The 24655-nt window shown below is 55.6% G+C and overlaps 1 protein-coding gene across 3 annotated transcripts in view; it reads left to right on the forward strand.

Annotated features, from left to right (window-relative positions):
- GALNT2 (polypeptide N-acetylgalactosaminyltransferase 2) overlaps positions 1-21459 on the forward strand; it is a 176674-nt gene extending 155215 nt beyond the window's left edge. For all 3 annotated transcript variants that reach the window (XM_057734932.1, XM_057734933.1, XM_057734934.1), the window contains 6 exons: positions 2703-2829; positions 7947-8039; positions 8398-8481; positions 10671-10797; positions 14595-14714; positions 18931-21459. In XM_057734932.1, coding sequence (XP_057590915.1) covers positions 2703-2829; positions 7947-8039; positions 8398-8481; positions 10671-10797; positions 14595-14714; positions 18931-19086 — 707 coding nt within the window. In that variant the 3' untranslated portion in view covers positions 19087-21459. The remainder of the gene's footprint in view (positions 1-2702; positions 2830-7946; positions 8040-8397; positions 8482-10670; positions 10798-14594; positions 14715-18930) is intronic.
- The last annotated feature ends 3196 nt before the right edge of the window (positions 21460-24655 follow it).

Here is a 24655-nt window from a genome sequence, read left to right on the forward strand (position 1 = left end):
GTGGGGATGCCAGAGTCAAATCCAGACACCCCCCCCCCCCCCGCGTGCCCCACCCCCTCTAGGCATGCCCCACCAAATCCACTAGTTCGCAGACTTCCTGACCAACAATGTAAGTCTAATTGAAGCAGTTAAAAAGGACAAAGAAGGAATTCCCTGGCGGTCCAGTGGTTAGGACTCAGCACTTTCACTGCCGTGGCCCTGGGTTCACTAAGATCCCGCAAGCCTTGCAGTGTGGCCGAGAATGAATGAAAGAATAAATAAATAAGACGAAGAACCCGATGCCTGGCCCCCATGAGATGTGGGGGTTAGGCTCCTTGGGAACATTGCTTGCCCTTTTCAGCACATCCCCTCAGTGTCAGGAAGGATGCTGACTGTCCCCAGTACATCATCTCATTTCATGCTTTCTGAAAGGACTGAGGTCTCACCTGACGTCTCAGAGCTGGCTGTTAGCAGAGCCAAATGCAAACACAAACGGCCTAATTAAAAAGCACCAAGTTGAGGGCTTCCCTGGTGGTCCAGTGGGTAAGACTCCATGCTTCCAATGCAGGGGGCCTGGGTTTGATCCCGGTTGACGAACTAAATCCCTCATGCATGCCGCAACTAAGTCTGCATGCCACAACCAAAGATCCCACATGCCGAAACGGGGGCCTGGCACAGCCAAAATAAATAAGTAAATGTTTTAAAAATAATAATACATTAAAAAAAAAGCCACCAAGTTGTCCTGATTAATCATCCCCACTTTGTAGGGCTCAGTGAAATCAGTTGAATATAACTGTAGTTGTACTTGGCCTTAAAACCCTCCCAACCAAGTGTCTCAGTGGCCCCCTTACTGGTTTAACAGGCTCCCCATACAGAAGCCAGGGGGCCTTTATGGCCCCCAGTTTTGAGTTTTCCAGGTAGCAACCGGATCTTTGAATTTTATTTCCATAGATACAGAGAGCCTCCTAGTCAAGTTCTGTTTGACACGCTGCGCAGGTTTGGTGGTTTTGTTGTTTTCGATACAACAAGCGAAATGTCATTCAAACCCCATAACTGCTGCATGTCTTACCCACTCCTAGTGAGAGACGTGTTTCTGGCTTTAGTTCACCGGATCCAAGTAGAAATTTATGCTGCCCGGCTCCTGAGTGGGTGTCACGCGCCTTCGGCCGCAGCCTGGTACCTGCCGCCACACGCGGCCTCGTGGTCCGCAGGAATCCCACCTGGTTCTGCTGCGTCTGCGTTGGTGTCAGTGACTGTCTGGCTCTGCCGTTCTGTCTCGCTCCCCAGCATGTTGTCAGGGACGCAGAGTGATGTAGAGGAAAGGCCCTTTCATACCAGCCTCATGAAGTCTTCCAGGAAAATGAGACGTCTGGCCCTCCAGAATACTCTATCGGGTTGGCCAAAAAGTTTGTTCGGGTTTTTTCCTTGCTCTTCCCGTGTAAGCTACTTCTCGCATTCAGCCAGGCCTCTGGCTCAGGCTGCAGCCTCTCGGGAACGGGTGGCGATCAGGACAGGAGCCCGGTCGGGTGCCTGTGTGTCCAGGCTTCTCCCAGGTGTGGATGCGCTGGGCTGCGTGCGAATGCACGTGGCCGTGACCAGTGCCTGCTCTGGGTGAGTCCTCACTCCGCGGGTACAATCTGTGTTACGCGGGGGAAGAGCAGCCTTTGCCGGCATGCTGGTTACCGGCTGGTGCGAGCCGGGGCGGCTGCGAGGTCTGACCGGTCCTCGAGCGCCCTTGGTCGCTGCGCTTGGTTGGCTGGCTGGACGCCTGCTGGTGCACAGGGACAACATGTTTTGTGATTTAAGGGAAGAGGTTGTTTTTGTCCTGGATGGAGAAAGCCCAGGTGCATGCTGGTGCTCGGGGCCCTTAAAATGTTTTAGAGGGAGGTGGTGTATACGGTTGTCTGTTACATCTGCATTAGGGCTGATCGTGGGCATTTCATGCCTTTTGATGCATAGCCGCTCGTGCACTGTCCGTTGCCTTTTCTAACTCAGGGCTGATCCCCAGGAGGCACATGTAATGCTCCACGATGGAGAACCAGCCAGAGAGGAATTCCCGGCCCGAGTCTCATCCACAGTGTTTGTGACGTTACACGGTTGTGTGGTCTGGTGCCAGGAGTCTTTCTGTTCACAGTAGACCAGGGAATCACTCTTATCTCAGGGTGTCTAGTCTGAATCTGAAAAATGTTTTTGCAAGCTTGCTCTTACTTTTTTTTTTTTAATTTGGAATAGAATTCTTTCATGAAAACATGGGATTTGGTGACACAGATAGAGCTGGCATCTGTAATTCTGATCCGTGCTAAAATCTAAGATAGTAAATGCTCCAATGAGAGTAGTTTGTTTGGCATGAACTACTCTCTTTGTCTACACTGCTTTACACTGTCTATTAAAGCAGCACTGCCGTGTAGACACCCTCTGAGTGAACTGGAGTAGGATCTTCCGTTCCGTCGTCTTTTCCTCCATCTTTATTGAGGTTTACACCGACGATTTAACGTCCTGTATGTGAAGCAGGGATGGTTTGACGTGCATGCGCACCCCCCCCAGCCCCGCACATACCTTCTTGTTGTGCCCTGGACCCTAGAGACCCGGTGTCGGACGTCCCCACTGGGAGACACTCAGGACCCTCTGGCAAGGGGGTGCTCCCTGTCGGCGTCGCCTCGGGCCGTGGCTGTGGGGTGAGCATCCTCAGGCCCTCGGTCACCCCGTGTCCTTCACCGCCTCAGAGATCTCGTTCCGCGTGTGGCAGTGCGGCGGCAGCCTGGAGATCATCCCCTGCAGCCGCGTGGGACACGTGTTCCGGAAGCAGCACCCCTACACCTTCCCCGGCGGCAGCGGCACCGTCTTCGCCCGGTAAGTGGCTGAGGCCGCGCAGGGCCCAGGGCACTGCGGACCGCCCCCGCGCCGGGCGGGCCGAGGGCTGTGCGGAAACGCGTCCTCCACGGGGCCGCCCCTCGGCAGGGACGGGGGGCAACCGCAGGGACGGAGGACGGCCACGTGACGCTGCGCGACAGACGCCGGTCCCAGAAGGTTCCATGGGCACACGTTCACGTGCACAACAGCCTCAGAGAGGCACGGCTGTGCTGATGGAGAGCAGACCGGGGTGGCCAGGGGGCGGGGCGGGGCGGCGGGAGGGGCGGGGCAGTGGGACTGGTCTCTGCCACCCGTGTGACCGCTCACCGGACTGTGCACCCAAAACGTTCTGGGGAGCTAGTGAAGAGCAGAACTTGGACCTTTTTTTATTACACATTACTATTCAAGGTGCAATATGTGAATAGTGTTAAAGTCAAACCATACTAGATTCAAGCCCAAAACTCATTGTGATACAGTGGTAGATAATACACAATAGATAATAGATTTTTGCAAACATGAGGACGCCAAATGAAGAGCTTTCTGAAGAAAACCAGCACATTACCAGTGTGAGGGACCACGTTTTCGTCCTCTGGAATTCTTTCAGATGCGAAAGACAAACCAGTGTACAAGCCAGCCAGCCTGGCCCACAGAGGCGGGAAACTTCAGACACCGAGAGATGCTGTGACCTAGGTAGAATGTGGTCACGTGGTCGATGTGCTGGGGCAGGAGGACAGGTTTGCAGGGTGGCTGCCCATGGGGCACCCTCTGAGGACGGGCGCTTGTCCCAGACCTGAAGGAGCCCCTGGAGAGCAGCCCACCTGTGGGGGAGTAGGTCCTCCGCGCTGGAGATGAACCTGCAGAACAGAAGGCTGCCCGATGTGTCTGGACCCCAGAGAATGAAGGGACAGTAGGCAGCGCGGAGACTAGACTGGCCAGGTCTGCACCCCTGTGGGCTGTAGGAAACTGAGTGTGTTTTGATGTGGGGGCGGGGAGTTCCTGTGGGTTTTAAGCAGATAGCCGACTTCTCTGATTTGAGCTTTGGAGGAGGGGAGTCTTTCTGGCCCCTGGGCAGAGGGCAGTGAGGATGGCACCAGGAGGAAATGATGGTGTGAGTGGCGTGTCCCTCCCTCCACTGTAGGGCTGGGGTACCCAGGCAGAGCTGGGTGGCTGGGGCCAGGTGCCAGCTGCAGCCCCAGGCAGGCGTGGGCAAGCGGGGACTCAAGGGTGACACCCAGGCTGCTGGTCACTTTGCTGACAGGGTGCCCCTCTGGACACAGGGACGCCTCAGGGCAGGGTGCACGTGCATGGGAGGAGGATGACTCGCTTATCTTTTATGTGGCATTTTAAAACTTGCATTAAGTACAGATTATACAGTATACCTGTCTTGTACAGAAGCTGGATTCTTAGTATAGAGAGTATCTGCATACGTTCTAGGAAACTGTAATAGAAGACAAATATCAAATAATGCTTCTGACCAAATTACTTTCTCCCAGAAGTATTTCCTTTCCCGAATGTTGTCTAAACTTCATTTCTGCCCTTTGTCGGAAACAAAAATATGTTGTTACACAATGAACTCTGCAAAATCAGACAAACAGTGATATGTACGTTTTCCCCCTGGGGCAGCATGAGACGCTGCTGAAACTCTTGTAGCAACGTATCAAATACATCAAATCAAAACACTGATATCTACCAGCAAAGCCTGGGATTTCTGAACACAGGCTGTTAAAATACACAAAACGTTGCTTTATACACTTTTTTTAAAGGTAAAAAAAGCCACTCATTCTTAGAAAGAAAACTGTTCCATTGTATTTTACAGCCCAGGAGTCCATACACTGGAGATATGGGGAGGAAATGACCGAGGGTTCAGAATTGGGGGGCAGCACGGGTCTGTTAGGCCTTCAGCAAGGCCCTTGCGGCCCCCATCTCTCGGCTGGCTCACCTAAAAGGTAAAGAGGTGGAATGTGTTACTTTTGAGGTCCCGTTCCAGTTCCAGTTCTTTTTAATTTCCTCTAATATGAGGCATTCAGTGCATAAGTGTTTTGCCACTAAAAATTTGGACTTGACAACAATAGCTAATATTTGTAGTGTTTCATGTGTGCCAGGCTGTTGAGCGCTTTACACACATTCACTTACGTACTCCTCATAAAACCTTATAAATTAAGTACTATTATTAATTTCCACTTTAGGGGTAAGGGAAACTGAGGCACAAAAAGGTTCGGTTCCTTTGTCCAAGTTCACACAGCTGACAAGTGGGATTCATCTTGAGCCACTTGGCTCTGGGTTCCATGTAATTTTTTTATCTGGATCCCTACGTGCAGTTAGTGCCTGAGGCTGCTGGGATTCAGGGATCAGATACAGATTCTAAAATGGGTTCTAGAGGGGCCGGTAGAGGATGATCTCATTTATGTAGGTCAGTGTGGGAGGGAGCGAGGGAGGATGGAGAAGTGGCCCCGCGGGTCCTGCCTCGTTCTGCCACCCCCGTGTGTGTTGCTTTAGGGAGAGCCAGGTGATGGCACACCTGCAGGTCTTACATCATATCACGTCCCTGGAGACCAGTTGAGAGCGAACCGTTGGGCAGTTCCTTCCTCTTTTTTTTCACACAGCTACATTTCCAATTAGCCCCTTACAAGGCTCTCAAGAGACTGTTTGGAGGGTGTCGCGTATGTGCTTGTGTGTGTAAGGGGGTTAGAGTTTACCCAAAGGCCAAGGGAGCTCCTAGTCAGAGTCGCCGTGGAGCCGTGGGGCAGATAGATGCCTTGAAGGATGTTTGGGTTTACGTGTAGTAGTTCATGGTGAGACATTCATGGCAAGGGAAACAATGGACAAATTAAATACAGAAAACAGCTATTTAAACGTCCTGTCTTCCCAAACTTTTTTCTGTCATTTGCACCAGGCAGTGCAACTGACCGGTCTGAGGTCCACCCTGTCTGTCTCCTGGCTACTCCCGCTGGAGCTGCTTTACCTGCAGCTCGTGGGGGCAGGAGGGGAGCAAAGGCGAGAAGAACCCCGTGCCCTGTGCCTGCAGCCCCTCGAAGACCGCTTGGTGTGCAGTAGGCGCCTAAGAAATACCTGAGTAAACGAATTGAGACTCGTGCTGAGCCGCACGTGAAGCTCATTCTTGGAGGCCACCTACATCTCTTTTTTTATTAAGTAGGCCGAAAAGGGTGGTTTTGCATTTAGGAGTTGAGAAATGACTTGGTCACTTAATGACTTAGGTAGATTTAAAACCACGGTGTGATTGTAATTCATACAACCTTAGAATCTGGTGAGAACATCCCTCTTTCTCCCTCTCCCTCCGCCCCCTCCCCCTCTGCCCCGCCCTCCTTTTGCCTCCACACACGTATCTGCTATGTGCTGTTGTGTTATCTGTTGTAATTTCACCCATCAAGTCAGGGCCGTCGTCCCACGGTAACATGTGAAACGTACACCAGTATCTTTCCTGGCTGCGGAGGAGACTGATCACTTTGCTGCGGATGGTCATATGGTTTCTGTTTTTCCTGCCATTATAAACAGTGCTAAATTGAGCATATTTTCATTCCTGGCTGATGGTTTCCTCGAGGCAAACTTCTAGACGTGGGAACTGCTGGACCAGAGGACAGGTGCTTTCGAATTGTCTTGTCTGCCTATTACAGGGCCTTCTAAACAGCAGTCCATCTAGATACATACATCACTTTATATGAAACATATATGCCCCAAACAAATTATTTTAGTAATGGTAACTCAGATGATTTGAAAGGCTCACCATTTGAAAGAGACCTTTTTAATAGAGGAAAGGTATTCTTGTGAAAGGTGAACCTTGGGACTTCCTAGATGGTGCAGTGGGTAAGAATCTGCCTGCCAATGCAGGGGACATGGGTTCGATCCCTGGTCTGGGAAGATCCCACGTGCCACGAAGCAGCTAAGCCCGTGCGCCACAACTATTGAGGCTGCGCTCTGGAGCCCGTGAGCCACAACTGTTGAGCCCATGTGCCGCAACTGCTGAGGCCCACGCGCCTAGAGCCCGTGCTCCGCAGCAGGAGAGGCCACCGCAGTGAGAAGCCTGCGCACCACAAGGAAGAGTAGCCCCCCGCTCGCCACAACTAGAGAAAGCCCGTGTGCAGCAACAAAGACCCAACACCGCCAATGAAATAAATAAGTAAATAAGTAAATTTATAAAAAAAAAAAGGTGAGCCTTGCCTCCCTTATGTGTCGGTCTTGGACACACAGAATGCCTTCTGCACGGGTTCTGAAAGAGCACTGGCTCAAAGCCTGAGGTGTGAGTCTGCTTTGGAATGGAGTCCAGGGATACGGGAGCACAGAGGCTCACTATCTTAATGCTGCTTCACAGATGCTCTAAAGAGAATGCTGGCAGGAGAAGGTGCTGGTGCTGTGCGTGTGGCAGCCTTTAGCACCTGTCATACATTTGGAGGTAGCTCGTCCCGGTGCCTTACTGATCGTGGGTCGTGTTTCTCTCCACAACTGTGAGATGTAAGCACAGATGCTCCTGGCCTTCTAGAGAAGCTTGCTCTGTCTGGGCCCCTCCAGCACAGGGCACTAGGACCCCCACATGTGGGGCACACGCTACTGTCCCCCTCTATTCCTGGTCCAAAGAGGACACTCTCAGCTCTGCTCTGCTAAAAGTAATTTTAATTGTAACTGTGATGTGCTCCGACTTCTCCCCGGAGCTGTCTGGTACTAGCTCTCCACCACAGCCACCATGAGAAGGCCCGGGGAGAAGAGGCCGAGGAGTTCCCGGCACCAGCCTTCTGGGGATGCGTAATAAGGGTTATTGCAGAGTGATGCTCTTTTGTCCTTCTTGATGGTACAGCCGCAGTCCCTGCTGTAGAGTACCTGCCTGTGCTGTAATTCTACCTTGGACTTGTACTCTTCAACAACCTGTATTCTGTGGAAGACCGGGAGGCGGGTTCTGTTGTTCAGTGAGCACCCGCTGAACCCCAGCTACCCCCAGCCAGCCCCCGGGGGCTGGGGGGCCACCTGCTCTCTGCCCCGTGCAGGCACCGCTGCCGGGCCGCCAGCCTCTCCGACGTACCTTCCTTAGCAGCCTTCCTCGTGCACACAGGGTGCCGCTGACGGAAAGACAGCAACTCACCGCTCAAGGAGATTTGTTTTGTTTCTAGTAACACCCGCCGGGCAGCGGAGGTCTGGATGGACGAATACAAAAACTTCTATTACGCAGCAGTGCCTTCTGCCAGAAACGTCCCTTATGGAAAGTAAGTATGACTTGTGCCCCGTCTTGCTCCTTTGCATGGCATCTGTGTGTGTGGGTGTGTGTTGGGGGGGGGGGTGTGTGTTGTTGGCGGGGGCAGGGTAGTCAGCCCACACCCCAAGCAGCATTCTGTGGCCAGAGTTGAGAACAGCCACCAGGTGTCAATGGGGGTCCTGCCCAAGGCCAGTGAGGGCCCTCTCTGGAGGTGCATGGGAGACGGTGGGGTCCTGGGCACAGACGTGTGGACAATCTAGTCTCCACTGCCTGCCCCAACTCTTTTCTCGTCGTCAGACTTCCAGATTGGACGTAGAGCCCATCTGTTCTTTGAATTTGTAAAGGAATCTTATCTCCTTCTTCTCCAGTATTCAGAGCCGATTGGAGCTCAGGAAGAAACTTAACTGCAAGCCTTTCAAATGGTACCTGGAAAATGTCTACCCAGAGCTAAGGTACGTCCCCAGGGCCGGGCTCTGCTTTGGAAGGACTTCAAGGCAGCCAGCACCAGGTGGGGGCACGGAGCCTGGAGGCGGCGTGCAGGCCCTGCTCGGGGTGAGAGTCCAGGAGCTGGGCCCCAGCGCTGTCCCCAGGCTCCCCGAGGACAGGTTCCCTGGACTGCAGCCTCCCGCTGGCTCTCCTGGGGCCCCGCTCCTGTTCCTCATAGACCTGGAAACCCTCCCAGGGGTCACTTCATGTCGCTTTGTCCCCCTGGAGAGATGACGGGGCTGGGTGATGGGGTGTCCTCTCGCCCGCCCTGTGAGTGGCCAGAGGGGCAGCCCCCAGCCCCCCGAGGGGGTGCTCTGTGCCGCCGGCCCCCGGGCCCTCCCTGCCCGGGCCTCACCCTGCCCGGGCCTCACCCTCCCGGCTTCTCTCACCCTCGGCCGTGGTGTCGGCTAAACCCGCTCCATCACCTCCCCTCCTGAGGGCCAGCAGGGGACGGCGCCCAGCAGAGTCTCAGAGGCTGGCCTGTCCCGGAGGCCCAGGATGGCCTCCTCCAGGCTGGTGTTGACTTCCTGTGTCACGGCAATACCCACGCTGACCCCTGCTTCCCTCCGCGAGGGTGAATGACACAGAAATACTCTTCTGAGCTCCCCTCCACGCCCAGCCTGTGGTTTTAAATGACCTCCTGCCCACGTCCTGAGGGAGGGCTGACGCTCACTGGGGGACCTGCAGGCCTGCGGGCGTCAGGCCGCAGCTGAACTTCATCTTCTTAAAGGGCTCGCCAGACGGGTTTTGCCTCCATGTGGCACGTTCCTTTTTCTGAATATTCCCAGCGCATTTTTTTAAAGCTCTTTATTGGAAAATAATTGCTTTATGCTGTTGTGCCAGTTTTTGAGCTACACCAAAGTAAATCAGCTGTGTGTATACATATATCCCCATATGCCCTCCCTCCCGCGACTCCCTCCCACCCTTCCCGTCCTGGCCCTCTAAGGCATCACCAGGTCACCTGTCTCCAGCACGGGGCCTGTGACTGCAGGAGTCCCCACCATTCCCTTCTGTGCTAATGTGCCCTTCAGAGCCCTTGTCACAGAGCTTTGAGAGTCAGACCCTGTGGCCGCTCCGCTGCTGTTCATTTACGCTTTGGTTCCCTCTGGTTTGAAAGTGACGCCGTGCCCCCCATGGCCCAAGGGGACAGAGAGGAGCAGAACGTTCTCTGTCTGCCCCCCGGAAGGACAGCAGTGGGACGCCCGTGGTTACCGCCGCTCCCTGGGCCGACCAGGGCCTTCACAGCAGTGCACCACAGCCCCGAGTGGAGCCCACTTGGCTTTTGCCATCACGGTGGCCTGTGACTTGGTGACCAGGCGCCCAGATGCAGTGACATCAAAGCTCATTTTCGCCCTGAGGTCCCCTATGATTTGGGGCAACGTTGTGCGCTGCGCCCCCGGAGACCACCGCTAAAGCGTTCACACCCCAGCCATGGGTGGGCCTGCCGCCCCGTCCGTGCCGGGCGAGGGGGACCGCAGCCGGGTGTTGCTGCTGTGTCAGCGACCGTCGCCGCGGCCCGCTGCGTGCTTCCTGTGGGCCTGCGCTGCGCCGGGTACCAGGGCGGGGTGCTCCGTGGGTCCTGCAGCAGGCCTGCTGGGGAGGACCGTGCGGGAGGGGGCACGGGGCCACAGGGGACGAGAGTCTGACCGTCCGCAGCTGGTCCGCGGCCAAGGCGGGGCTCGGGGTCTGACCCTGAAGCCTGCCCCCTCTGCCCCGCTGTGCTGCCTTGCTCCTTCTGTACCGGGCCACCCGACAGTCCCGCTGTGTTCTCCCCTGTTAGGTAAAGGTCCGTCCTAAGTCTACGGGAAACTTCCAGGCAGCAGGATCTCACCACATTAATTGTTTTTCTAAATGACTTTCAGCAACTAACAATGAAGAGAAAAGGGGCTTTTTTCTTTCTAGAAAAATTTCCCTGGTATGAGATAGAGTAGGTGAAACTTAAAATCTTCCCTGAGGATTACGAGACGTTCAGAGCCTTGCTGTCTCGGGGGCACAGCTGGGCCTGTGCTGGGGGCACGCGGCCTGGGGACAGCCTTGCTGTCGCCGCTTGGCCCCATCCTGGGACAAGCACACTCAGCTCCGGTGGTGGGGGGGAGGGCAGGCATGGAGCCTGCGGGCCCCTGAGTCCCGCGAGTGACTCTCTCTTTGGTTCCAGGGTTCCCGACCATCAGGATATAGCTTTTGGGGCCTTGCAGCAGGGAACAAACTGCCTGGACACTTTGGGACACTTTGCTGACGGTGTCGTTGGAGTTTACGAGTGTCACAACGCTGGAGGCAACCAGGTATGTGCAGAGGGCACCAAGGAAGGCTGGGGGGGAGGCCCTGAGGTCACATGTCCTGCTGCCGCCCTCCCTCTGGGTTGGCCCCCCGCTCACGGCCAGCCTTGGGGTCAGGGGACATCCTCCAGGAGCCTGGCGTCCGCCTCGGGCAGGCTCGGCTGCAGCAGCAGGACCACAGGGCCTCCGCTCCCCGTTGCCTTCCTGCCTCCTCTGTCCTCCCCGGGCCGTGAGCTCATCCCAGGGCCGCTGTCTGCATCTGCGCCTGCGCGTGGCCCTGCTCACAGGCACTTAACCACGGCCACCAGTGCTGCCTGTTAGATCTGAACGCCCACTCTCTCTGTCCTCGTGGCAAAGGAGGGAGGTAAATGAGGGCTTGACAGGCCCAGCCATGGCCCGAGTGTCCCAGAAGGACAGTGTTCTAGAAGATGCTTTTCCCATGAGGTGATAACAGGTATTTGGTAAAATGAGGGCCTCGTACATAAAAATGGCCGGGAGGTGCTGGGTACTCTCATCTCCTACTCTCAGGGCCTGCTGTGTAAAACAAAGGCACTTCAGCTCTGTGTATCCCAGAGCCTTCTTTAAAGAGAACAATTTCAAAAGAGGGCGCCTGTCTTTGTGTGGAGCTGGCTGTCCCTCCCCCTCCTGCGGAGTGTCTGGGCAGATGGCAGCCCCGGGCTCTTGGCCTCCCGTCTCCCCTTGGTGGTCTCATCTTCGTGCTTGCTCAGCATGGCCCAGACCCGGCAAGTCAGACGAGCAAGGCACGGGGAGGGGGCGGCCCCCATCCGGCCCGGCCCATGTCCCGAGGCAGGCGACCTCCCCGGCTCTCGACAGAAAAGCCCAGGAGCCTTAGGGAAGCACGGATCCCGGTTCCCACGCCCAGAAAGCCTGATTTCACGAGTCTGGGGTCCCAGAGCATCAGGGTATTTGAAAGCTCCCGGGGGGGGGGGGTGACCCCACGTGAGTGCTGGGCCCGAAGGGCTTCCTAGCGGGAAGGATGCAGGGTCAGGTGACAGGCCTTGCGACGCTTCCACCCCCACTCGGGGAGCACCGTCCTCCGCGGACCAGCCTGGGCCCCGCGAGCTGCTTCCCAGCTCAGGCCACCCAGTAGTCCTTTGTGTGCTGATGGGAATGTTCTAGATCGCACCACCCCGCACAGCGGCCGCCTGCAGGTGCCGAGCACTGGGTCCCTGGCAAGTGTGACGAGATGTAAAGTCCTCACTTGATTTAACTGTGGTTCATTCGTGCAGCCGCACGTGGCGGGGGCCCTGGGGGTGCGTCCTGGGAGGCAGGAAGCCAGCGCCACGGCAGCAGCTCCAGGCGGGCCACCCCGCACCTCCCAGAGCAAGTCCCCTCAGAGTTGAGGGCAAGTGGGCCCGGGGGCGAGAGATGAGGGGTAAATAGCGTTTCCTTGTGGAGAATCGGACCCGTGCTCGGGAGGAGTGAGGGGTGTCATCTGCTTTCTGGCTGGGCCTCAGCAGACACACAGGTGATAGGAAGACTGAAGAGTGCAGCTCAAGAAAGCGTGTCTTAAATATTCATGAACTTCATTTTGCAAATTCAGATCATTGAAACGTGACCGAAGGAAGTGGCAGTTCTCTCTGCTGTTTGCAGAGCTGAGTTAGTTTTTCTGGAATTCGGTGTAACGTCCGCTTTAAAATAATGAAGCACGTGATAGCAAGGAGGTTTTAGAAACATTCAGATGCAACAGGGGATCAGGAAACCCCCCAACACCTTCCAACACCTGCTTCCAAGAACAACTGAAAGCCCCTCTCCGTACGGAGTCGTCGCACCCATCGCTGCTCTTACCCGAGTGTGGGTGTGTGTGGAGGTGTCTTTGGGTCACTGTTTCACACAGATGGTGCATTCCTTCCCGGGGCCTCTGCGGTGCCTGGTGGTGCTTTAGAAGCACCCCATTCCCTCCCACCCCCTGTGGAAGGGCAGCATCGTGGAAGGTTGGAACCGAGCCTCGGGGCCCGGCGCGTGGCCCTTCTGAGAAGGCCCTGCAGACTCAGAGCCAGGCGGCCCCAGGGACAGGTGGGCACAGGGCTCCCAAGTTCAGGCAGCCACTGACAGCAGGTTCTTCTAGTCCAGGACTTTTCAGAGCCTTTCACAGGCTTCTTGTGAATCTGCAAGAGAGACACGTGTTCCACATTCAGTGTTTCCCGAATTTACTTGACCTGGAACCAACTTTTCATAGAATTCCTTAAGAGTACACTTGGAGAAACCCTAAATAAAAGGCGAGAAAGTGGAAGCTGAGGGCACTGCCTAATCTGACTCCCTGTTAGGGGACAAGGAAGCCTGCCCCCAGGCCAAGGGGCTTGCCCTCCCTCTCCTGGGTGGCAGCCCGAGCCTCTGCCCCCGCGCCCGCCCCTCCGAGGTGGACACACGTCTCACCGCTGGCTGGGGGAGGGGCACACATGTGACCTCCAGGTGTTAACGCGTGCCTGATAACAGACCTTTCCGGATAACAGACCGTCTGCGCCAAGGTGATTCAGGGACTGAGCTGTGAAGCTTCTTAGAAGGTTCTGCATTCCCTCCCTTAGCTCTGTCCCCCGAGAACAGAAAAAAGAAAAACAGTCTCTCCGTAGCACTTAATCATGCCTAGCCTAACGTGATATGACACAAGCACGCGTGTGATACCCGCTCTCCCCACGGGGGACAGAGCCTCTGGAGGGCGGGGCCTGGCCTGTGTGTTCGCTGCCGTGGGTCTGAGTCATTGCAGGTGCTCAGTGGACAGTGACTGGGTGGATGAATGGACAGACAGATGGACAGATGACTTGCAGCAGCTCTCCTGGGCGTACAGCAGAAGGGGGCACTGGGAGGGCACCCACTGTGGGATTCTGAGTTGGAAGAGGCCTCGCTGCTTCTAGATCCTGAGGGCTCACGTGGGCTTTATCCTTTTGCCAAGAGTCAAGTCCTTGAGTGAAGGTCAGAAGCCTTGCCCTCCTGTCTCCACGGTAGCCCTGCCTGGAGCAGGCTCCCCAGCTCATCTCCCAACCATCCCCCCCAACCCCGCCATGGTCATACTCACCCATCTTGTCCCCTCCCCAGCCTCCTTCCCTTTCAGATGCTCTTGTTTAGTGTTCAGGATAAGGGGTTCTGCTCTCAATTTTTAAAGGGTGTGTGTGTATGTGTGCATGTGTGTGTGTGTGTTTTAAGATCATAGGCAAGTTATTTCAGTACTCTCTGGCTCAGTTTTCTCATCTGTAAAATGGGGATAATAGTAGCCCCTCATGGGGCTGTTGTATTAAGGGCACATCATAGGCACCCAGCGTTGGCTGTGCGGTACGTCTGCAAATTCCTAGGGACCGCACAGAGCTCCCCGTGCGTCGGTAGGCCAGCTTAGTGCTCGGTGATGAGGCTGGATGTGGCATTTGTGGTTTATAATGTCACACATGACAAGCCACAGTCATAAATGCTGTTTCCAAACCACACCTGCATCGGGGTAGAGTCATTCCAAGGAAACGTTGGCCCTGAACTGTCCACCCTGTGGGCAGCCAAGCTGGAGCTGCAGTGTTCACAGCTCACAGTTAGTGATGGAAGGTGGGCTGTGGAGCTCTAAGCTGCGTTTGGGCTTAAGTTATCAATAGTTACTACTGTTGGCCTAGTGCTTAGATGTGAGGCACCTCGATACCCCTGGTTGGAGATCTGCTCTTAAGCACAAAGTCCTTTGTTGGCCCTGAGCTGGTCGGGGCTTCTGAAGCCTGTTCGCCATGTGCCGTCCCCCTGGGGTCCTTCCTTGTTGCATCCTTCACCCCGCAGCCCACGGGCCGAGCCCTGACCTCAGGTTTGTGTTGCAGGAGTGGGCCCTGACGAAGGAGAAGTCGGTGAAGCATATGGACTTGTGCTTGACCGTGGTGGACCGGGCGCCCGGCTCCCTCATAAAGCTGCAGGGCTGCCGGGAGAACGACAGCAGGCAGGTAGGTGCCGGCTGGGGACCAGCCCGGGCCCAGCTCCCCCCTGCCCCCCGAGGGCCTGGATCCTGGGGGGCTGGGTGTTCATTGGCGGCGCCTTTTGACTCGCGCTGTCCTGCGTCCCCTTGTGGAGCCCCTGGTGAGCAGTGGGTGCTCAGTGAATCCCGCGCAGGTGGGATGACTGTGAGGGGTGTGGGGCTCGGGCTGGTCCGTCCGCCCCGGGGCTGCTTCTGCCAGGAGGTCACCATCCTGGTGATTCCTCCCCATCACCTCTGCACATATCTGCATGTGTTTGGCCTCCCCTCTGAGTAGGCGGCGGAGGCAGGGCCGTGCTTTGAGGCTGTGTTCAGCTCCTGCACCAGTCTGTAAGGGCCCCCTGGGCTGGGCACTGGGGTGGGGGGGCGGGGTCCCAGCACCAGAGGCAGCTACCCCTCATCCTGGCGGCCAGCTGAGCCCAGTGGGGCCCTTCTTCAGACGCAGCCCTCACGCCCAGGCACGGGTACTGGGCGCCCGGAAAGGCTTTGTCTGGTGATGCCCTCAAGCACCCCAGGGACAAGGATGCTGGAGTCCGGGGCTCATGTGGGTCACAGCTTCCTACCACCGACCCCTACAGGGAGACACAGACCCCTGGCCTGGGAGCGGGGTCTCCAGCATGGTCCCTGGCCCCGTGGCTGCTGCTTCTTTTTTTTTTTATAAGAATTCTTTTATGTATGTATGTATGTATGTATTTATATTTATTGGCTGCATTGGGTCTTCGTTGCTTCATGCGGGCTTTCTGCAGTTGTGCACAGTGGGAGCTACTCTTCATTTCGGTGCGCAGGCTTCTTTTTTTTTAATTAATTAATTAATTAAGGTACTTATTTATTGGCTGAGTTGGGTCTTCATTGCTGCACACGGGCTTTCTCTAGTTGTGGCGAGTGGGGGCTACCCTCCATTGTGGTGCATGGGCTTTTCATTGTGGTGGCTACTCTTGTTGCAGAGCATGGGCTCTAGGCACGCAGGCTTCAGTAGTTGCGGCATGTGGGCTCAGTAGTTGTGGCGCACAGGCTTAGTTGCTCCTCGGCATGTGGTATCTTCCCAGACCAGGGATTGAACCCGTGTCCCCTGCATTGGCAGGCGGATTCTTAACCACCTGCGCCACCAGGGACGTTTCCCCCCCCACCCCCCGGCTTCTCTGTGGCACCGGAGAAGCCCAACCGGCGCACCGCCATGAACGGTGCCGGCCCAAGCCAGCGAAAGTTCAGCTTTGCTTTAAAAATGTGTTTGTGACTTTACTCGTGAGAGTGAATGAAACACTGACCTACAAACCAGCCTCGAAGAGACAGCAAGGTTCATGATGACATCTCCAGGGGAGGTGTTTGACCCCCACCCCACTTCCGTTGCTGGTCAGCCCCAAGCCTGAGAGGAAGACCTGTATTTTATGAAAACATATATAAAGAGGCCTTTATTTCTGAAGCCAGAGGCCTGCTTATGTCTGATTACGTTCTCATTCTCCTCCCCACACCACTGGACATTTTAGAGAAATGCCACACGTGTTTGTTCATTCAGTAAATATTTTTCCTTTTTAAGTTTACAAATTACAAACAATTCAGGTGCCAATGGTTGAGACGTTGCACATACACTAAAGTTACTTTTTCCAAACGGTTCAGGAGGTATGTTTACCTTTTCGACTGGTTTCCTCAGACCTGTGTCCTGGGGGTACCTTGGGGGCCGAGCCTTTCTTGGGCCCGGGGGAGTGGCTGGCACCGCCCCCAGAGGACCTTCCCACGTGCCCACATGGGGAGCCCGGGCTTCTCCTCTTCTGTCCCTCCTCACGAGACAGACGGGTCTGGGGAAACTGAGGCCCGGGACCTGCTGGTGCCAGGAGCGTGCATGGGCCTCCCACCCACCACTCATTTCACAGAAGGGAAGCCAAGGCCCAGAGCCTGGGCCCCTGTCCTGGGTCCCCTGGGAGCACCGAGGCCCAGACCGGGTGCCTTGCTGGAATCCCAGTTGTCAGGAGACACTTTAAAGGGCCGAATCTTTTCTGTCCCTCCCCGCCAGGTCCCAGGTGCACCCCGCCCTGCTCTGCAGAACACCAGCAGGTCCCTCAGTACCCATCTATGTTGACGACAGTGGCACCCATGGGAGAAGGAGGGCCTATTAAACACGGAGGCCACTGTCCCCGGCCCCGACCTCCTGGGAGCTGCCTGTGGGCGTCGGGGAACACGGTACTGGGCTAGGCGTGTGGCCCCAGGTGTGAGGGCATTATCTGTGGATAAATTGATGACTTTATCTGGACTCCAAATCTTTGTTAAAAAGAGACAGAAGCTCCATCTCTGGAGGGGTCTCCTTTAGTGAGAGCTTGCTGTATGTCAAGAGCTGACATGCTCCTGCCACCATCCGGTTCTCACCTTGAAAGGCTCACGTCATGAGAGGGAGAAAGGCCTGTAAACAATGAGCTTTTCTGGGTGTGTGGCGTAAATAGGTGAGGGACTGTTAAACTGTCAACCCTGAGCCCTTGCGCATCAGAGAAGGTGTGGCCCTTTCAGTAGAGCCTCTGCATCTGGGAATTCTGCTCACACCCCGCGCAGCCCTCTGGGCCCAGGGCTCCGAGCTGCCGGGGCCGCCTTCTGTAGACAGAGCTGGGTTTGGGCATTTTTAAGGCCCTCCGTCTGGCTGATGCCGTGACGCAGGCAGGGCCCCCCCAGGGAACGGAGTCAGAGTCCCTCCATGGCACCTTCTTTGTCAGGCGAGTCCTGGCCGCTCAGTGACACACGGCTGTCGGCGGCACAGACAGGCTTCATGTGACAAAGCAGGAAAGCAGCAGGAGGAGTGAGAGCAAAGAGGGAGCAGGAGTGAGGGAGGGAGGCGTGGGCAGGTAGCGGTCCCTCCCCCGCTCACTGGAGTGCGCTTCATTTCACTCCAGGCCAGCAGGCTGGCTGAGCGAGCATCCCGGGGTCCCCGCGAGAGCATCTTTGCAGGGCCTTTGTGTGGCCCGGTCCCCGGGCGCGGGGCTTCTCCCTGCCTTGCTCTGCCTCCTTCCCGCCTCATTCACTTGCCCTTAGAGAGGAGGCTCCTCAGCGAGTTCTGTCTGGAAGCTGCGCTGTCTTGCCAGTTGGAACATTTGTTTTCCAGGCACGTCTCTGTGTTTGTGTTACGTGTGCATTTGCAGAGGCAAAGGAAAGCAAGGGTAAGAAAATTTAATTCCACGGTGTCCAGAGGATTTGCAGAAATACTGATGGAAAGGAAAGCTTTGGTGCACACCGTGTAAAAACTTAATTAGAATCACAGACTGCATTAATGAAAGGAGAGCTGTTGTAAGAAAAAAAAATATTACTTTTTTTTTTTTTTTTTTTTTTAAGAACAAACATTAGAAACATTACATGGGGATGAACAACAGGGTGAGAGGCCCTGAGGCCTCGTACGGCTGCCCTGTGGGCTTGTTTGCTGGTTTGCCTGGCTGGCTGGTTTGGGTTCAGTGGGGCGCAGGTGTGTGCCCACAGGAGTATAAAGGTGTGACACCCTGGACTCTACAGGCAGCGCACGCAGAGCTCGGCACCTGGGGAATCAGGGCGGCTGAAATGGGCTCCTCACACCCACCAAGGTGGAGAGGGTGGAGAGACAGATGGTGAAGTGGGCCTCCCAGCACAGCGTTCTGTCTGCACAGGCATCCCTTTTCCTCCCATTTGGCCTGACCCCGTCCCTCTGGCGCAGCATGAGGCCCTAAGTGTCAGGGGGCACGTGGAGGTGCCCAGCCCCGGCCTTGGCAGGGCTGCTTTCTGCAGCCCGGGGGCAGCCTTGGCCCTCCTGGGGCTGGCCCGGTTCCTGTGGCTGCTTCCTCGGCGGGAGACATCCTCAGATGAGGCCTTTTTGTGAATGAATACAAAGTCCCTGCAGGACATTCTCCTACATGTCAAGTCCTAGTCGAGACTGAGGAGGGGAGGGCCTCCCGAGCACAGGGCTTAGAGGAGGAGATGCCCAAAGAGGGGGAAGGATGGGGCAGGACAGGGGTCTCCAGCAGGGCCCAGAGAGGAGGTTTGGGGCTGCAAACCAAACGGAGAGCGCTGGTGTCTTCCCGGGCTCTCAGCGGTCTCTGTTCCGTCCGGAGGCTGCTGCGGACGCCCGTCTGCTGTGATCAGAGACCTTGTGCTGAGGGCAGCCTGCAGACCCTGAGAGCAGCCCCGCGGGGCCCTCTTCTGTCAGCGCACCCATTGTTGAGGAGTTCTCCTGTCTTTTGCAGAAATGGGAGCAGATCGAGGGCAATTCCAAGCTGCGGCACGTGGGCAGCAACCTGTGCCTGGACAGCCGGGCGGCCAAGAACGGCGGCCTGAGCGTGGAGGTGTGCGGCCCGGCGCTGTCCCAGCAGTGGAAGTTCTCGCTCAACCTGCAGCAGTAGGGGCGCCGCCCGCGTCCTCCCGCCCCGTTGGGCCGATGGCAGCGAGCACGTCATTGATCCTGTTTCTTAAACTTTCCGAGAAACTATATACCTCAGTATTCCATCACGGTCTGAAGGTCGGAGGACCTCAGCGTGGGGCGGGCGGCGCCGGAGCGGCGAGGAGAGGGAGCTGCCCCCCCGGGCCCCGCCGCCCCTGCCCGCCCAGCGCCACCGCGGATGGGTGGCGGGGGCGCCACAGCCGCGGGCGGGAGGACCGGGGCGGGAGGGGCAGCTGCTGCAGCACAGCGAGGGGAGCTCTCCAGCCTCCACCTGGATCCACGGACAGCACATGCGGCGTCCACCCCGGTGACGGTCACGGTCATGGTCACACGTCTTTCCCTGCCCCCCCCCCCCCGACTGTCTTCCCAGCGCAGACTCCCTTCCCCGTGCTGTGCCTGCTCTCTTTGGATGTGGACTTCTCTGTGGTGGGGCACCAAACACAGACACACATGAAGGAGGAACGTACGCTCCGTTCCTCTGCTTTCCGCAGGTCATCCTCGTCTTGTAAATTCTCCACAAAGCAGATCACAGCCGTGAGCAGGAGGGGGCGGGCCCTTTGGGGCCAGAGGGAGGAAGGGGCCTCCTTTGCCCCCGGAGCCTTACAGGTGAGTAGGTGCTGCTGCGGCCGCCGCCCAGGGAGGCTAGCACTGCCCCGCGGCCCAGACCCCGGCATCTCCGTTCGGCTTCAGCTGGGAGTCGTGCTGTGTGTTGGAATCCACTTTTCGTGCCCTTGGTGTCTGTAAACCCTGGATGGGTTACTTATTTTGACAAGTTATTGCTTTGGGTCTTTGTAAATTAAATTTCTTTTCTCTAAGGATAAAATGAATAAAAAATAATCTCCCAGCTCCCAGTGTTGGTGGGGAGCTGTCACAGGCAGCGTGGGGCTCGTGGTGAGGACCCTGGTGTGCTGTCAAGGTCACCTGGGCCTGTCCCGCCTGCCTCAGGGGCTTGGGGTCAAGAATTAGGAAAAGTAAAGACCAGACAACACCTGCCCCATGAGGTGGAGGATTCAGGGCGCAAAACAGGAGCTTTGAGGCTTAGGAGGCTATGTCAGTATAAACAGTCGAGACAGTCGTGAACTAAAAGTAAAGCAGGAAGAGAGGCCTGGGCGCTGCCCTGACACCCAGGCGTGTCCCCGCAGAGCCCTCCTTGCCTCTGAGGTGCCCATGTGCAGTGGTGGCCCAGCCTCAGCCCCCACAAGGCTCCCCGGTCACTCTCGTGGTCACTGCCCTCCTGCCTTCCCGCGCCTGCCCCACCCGGCCCTTCGGCACACAGGTGTCCAGGCTCCGAGAGGCGCCACACAGGCACACCTTCAGGCCCCTCTGGGAGGAGCTGGGAGGTCACAGAGACGTGGCCCCAGAAGGTTCTGCCAGGTGCAGCGCTCTCCTGCCTATTTCTCCTAGGAAAGAGGCTTTCTTCCTCCATGGCAAAAGCCCCACGTGTTTGGGCCTGGAGGTGGGTCCAGGCCTGGAGGCGTGGCTGGGTGACTTTATCCTGCGTCTTTTTGCCCGCTGCCAACCAACGAGGCGTATTTTCAGCTGACAGGAAGGCCGTAGCTGAATTAACTCTGCAAGCCTCTGTCTTCAGAGGCTGATCGTGACCACCAGTAGGCTCTTGGGGAGGGTCCTGGGTACCTGTGCAAGGCTGCTGAACACAGGTGGGGCAGGGAGCAGTCACCCAGTCCCCTGGGTTCCACCGTCAGGCTGCTACTACTATTAGGAAAAAAATCCCATGGTTGGAAAAGAAATTTGGCTTTGAGGTAACACAAATTTTAAGCAGGTTCTTGGCAAATCCTTCAGCCACACACCTCCGCGCCACCCGGACATCTTACCAACCTTTGTACCATCGAGATGGGTCCCCCGGCCCTTGGGGGGCAGCTCCCCATCTCCAAGGTGGTGGGGGTGGCGGCCTTGGATGGAGTGGGTGTTGTGAGCAGAGGTGGGCCAGGAGGGCTCCCTCGGGTGAGCTATGTTTACAAGACACAGTGTGCCAAAGTGACTTACTGTGGCTGCGTTCCTTTTTAGTCATTGGGACTGTCGCACCCTCCCACTCCTGTTTTTACAAGTAAAGATTCTTTCCTAAGAGCCCTTTGAGCAAAGCGTGGCGAAGTTAGTTGTCTTCTCTGTGCTGGTCTTTCTTATGTCTTCATAAAAGCTAAAATGATGGTATCTGTGAGTATGTTTTGCAAATTCAAAATATAGTTTGGTAATTTTTTTTCCAGTTGATTTTTAAAAAGAACTGCTGTACAGAGCTTGTACTTTGTCCATTTTATAGATGGAAACCATCCTTGAAAATTGTTTAACTTAAATAAAGAGAAGATACTTTATAGATACGTTCTGCGGGCGGCTGCAGTCCCTCTTGGTCTTTATAGTGTGGGTGTGACTGGTGTTTGGGGACTGTGGTTATGGCCTATCTTGGGAGGGGGAGAGACTGCTCAATTACCATTGCTTATCATACTTTTCCCATGCATTCACCTTTTACTGCTGCACGCTTTGATGTTTATTCTTACTTGTAATCAAAACCGTTTTCATTTGTAGTGTTTATGATGGGCCAGGCCCCATGCCAAGCACCTAAATACATCCGCATTGTCTCTTACGGTACCCTGGGAGGTCGCATTATGGGCTGCGTTTTACAGGTGGCCGGAGAAGCTGGAGCTTGAAGCTGCTAGCCTGCTCAAGGTCACAGGCTCACCTGCTCAAGGTCATGCCACTCCTAAGTACTCACGTGGTCAGCCCCGGGCGCTGAGACCCAGAGCCTGCGCTCCAAACCAGGGCAGGGGAGAGGCTGAGGGGCCCATATCGGCACAGCTTTTAGAGGATTTTAAGTCCTCGTACTGTTTACCGGTTACCTGCGCCCTCCAGTCCATCCCGGGCAGGCTGAGTTCTAACCCCTCATCCTTAGGCTTTAAAAACCCTACAGGTGTGTCAAGGAAACACAACACTAACCAACTCACTGAGATTGGAGGGGTCTGAAAAGATGACCCCAATGAGTATTTTGAACCTTCTGGAGGCCCTGTTTCTGCATCCTCTTTTCTCCATTATTTGAAACAAACAAAATTTGCTCCTCTGCCATCTAAGAAACAAAAAGAGCTCTTAGCGTAACTGTGCAGCACTCATCAGAGGTCTTTAGGAACTCTGTGTGTGTGTTTCCTGCTTTGGCAACAGGGAAAAGTTTATTCATCCAATAAATATTTTCCGAGACGCTCTCTATGTTGCCCCGAGGCCCTGAAGACCTGGGGGTGGGGATGGGTGGGTGGGGAGGAAACGTGTTAAATGCCAGAAGAAGAGGCTGAGTAGACTATCTGGCAAGCTCAGGGTAGGGCATTTGGAGACAGGATTGGGTTGGTCCGCTCAGAGGTGGGGTCCCGCATGCTGAGGAGGGACTTTGGGCCGATTCTGGGGGGAGGGGAGTTATATGAGCCCTGGACTAGAGCAGGGAGGATCAGATTTGCAAAAATAGAGTAAGGGACTTCCCTGGTGGTCCAGTGGGTAAGACCCTGCGCTCCCAGTGCAGGGGGCCCGGGTTCGATCCCTGGTTGGGGAACTAGATCCCAGTGCCGCAACTAAGAAGTTCATGTCTCAACTAAAGATCCCACGCGCCACAACTAAGACCTGGCGCAGCCAAAATAATTAAATAAATATTTCAAAAAATACATTTAGCGTGAAATACTTAACCCAACTCAGCTCTTTGATGCTGCAGTATATTTCACATTTTAAAAAACACTCAGCCAGAAGAATAAAAGTTCTCATGCCCTCTTTTGTCAATGGACTTACCTAAAAGAAAAAGGAAAATTCTCTTCCTAGATGTTCTTACATATTCCTGAGCAACTTACTAATAATATGATATATACGTGTTTGATTTTATGTATTATGTGTGCCTGCACATGGTACACATCATGTTTCCAAAAGCCTGTGCATCTGTGGGGTCCCCAAGAAGTAATGAGAAATATTCTTCCAGCAGCTCCTGCCCCGAGCACCTTGGAGCACGGTCCTGGGTGCTGGGTGTGGCTGCAGGAAAGACCGTCATGGTCCTCACCCCAGGTTACAGCCACGGGGGAGTCAGACTTTGAACCAGACCTTGAACACAGGAAAATGGACTGAGTCTTAGAAAGGTCCTGGCCTCCTGAAGGTCATGGAAAGAAACGGGGGGCGAGTGGTCCACCGTTGAGGACCAAGATGTGAGAACTCAGAGTGGCCAGTGCAGGCTTGCTGAAGAACTTCCAGAAATTAACCGTCCATGGTGTTCTTGAATTGTACAGAATTCTCTATTGAAGCGCTTTCAGTTAAGAGTGTCAGAAATCCAACTAAACGTAGTATAAATTAAGAGACGTTTATTATCTTGTATAGCAGAAATGCCCAAGGTGACGGTTCCGGGTTGATGCTGGGACTTGACTTCACTGTGAACAGACTGCTTTCTGCCCGACCACCCCCTCTCCTCCCCTCCCCAGACACAGGAAAACACTGAGTGGAAAGGAAGCAAAGGGAACATTTCCTGCTGCCTCCTGTGCGTCTTTCTCCTTTCCTCCCCCCCTCCCCCCCAGCCCCGGGCAGGCGCCCCTTTCCCAGTGACCACCCCACCTCCCCTGCACAGACCTCCCTCCCTCTCAGGCCCCACTGCCCAGAACCGGGCGCGCGGGTGCCTGGGCAGCGGGCAGCCGTCCCCTCCCAGCACAGCTGTCCTCAGTCCTGGGGTGGGTCCTGCTGGCAGGGAGGGCGGGGAGGGGCAGCCACGGGGGCCAGGCCAGCACCCGCCGCATGCGCCACCCCTGAAAGAGTTCCGGAAGTGGCTGGACCGGCGGGGCGGCCACGTGGTCACAGGTTCCCGCGTCTTCGGTGCTAGGCGGCTTCAGCCTGGTCCTCTGGGGCCTGCTGGTGACGTGGGGCCTCTTCGTTTTCAAGTGAGTGAGACGCGTGGCTTGGGATCACAGAGATGACTGATGATGCTGAGACGGTTATCAACATATTCTTATAATACGTGTTTCTTACTGTGTTAAATACCAAGGCCTCGCGTCTGATAGCTGCCTGAATGTCAAAGTAGTGATGAGCATAAACAGTGATTTGAAAAATCTACAATTAATGTGACACGAAGCTACCTGTGGTGTGTGTGTGTGTGTGTGTGTGTGTGTGTGTGACAAAGTTCCCAGTTAATTGGCTACATTCAGTTGGAGGTAAGATTAAAATAAAACTGTCACTTTTTTTCCCATCTAAGCTTCTGGACCCCCTAAATTCTAAGAATCTCGGAGTAGCTGACACCATGACCCTCAGCTGTGCTCTGGGACCAGCTCTGCGCCTCAGTGACCGTGTCTTCTCGCTGCAGGATGAATGGAGGCGGGGCAGCAGAGCGGAGGAGAACCGCAGGGCAGGGAGCAGCTCCGCAAGGCCCGAGCTGACCTTGACCCTGGACCTGGCTCCAGCCTTGATCCTGAGGCCCAAGTGGGACAAGCCATTTGGCCAGTTTATCCACAGTGAGACTGTCCTCCTCCAGGTCCAGCGGGAGGGCAAGGAGCCCCGGGCAGGACACGGTGGGGGGA

The sequence above is a fragment of the Hippopotamus amphibius genome, chromosome 5, assembly GCF_030028045.1.
Source record: "Hippopotamus amphibius kiboko isolate mHipAmp2 chromosome 5, mHipAmp2.hap2, whole genome shotgun sequence".
NCBI lineage: Eukaryota > Metazoa > Chordata > Mammalia > Artiodactyla > Hippopotamidae > Hippopotamus > Hippopotamus amphibius.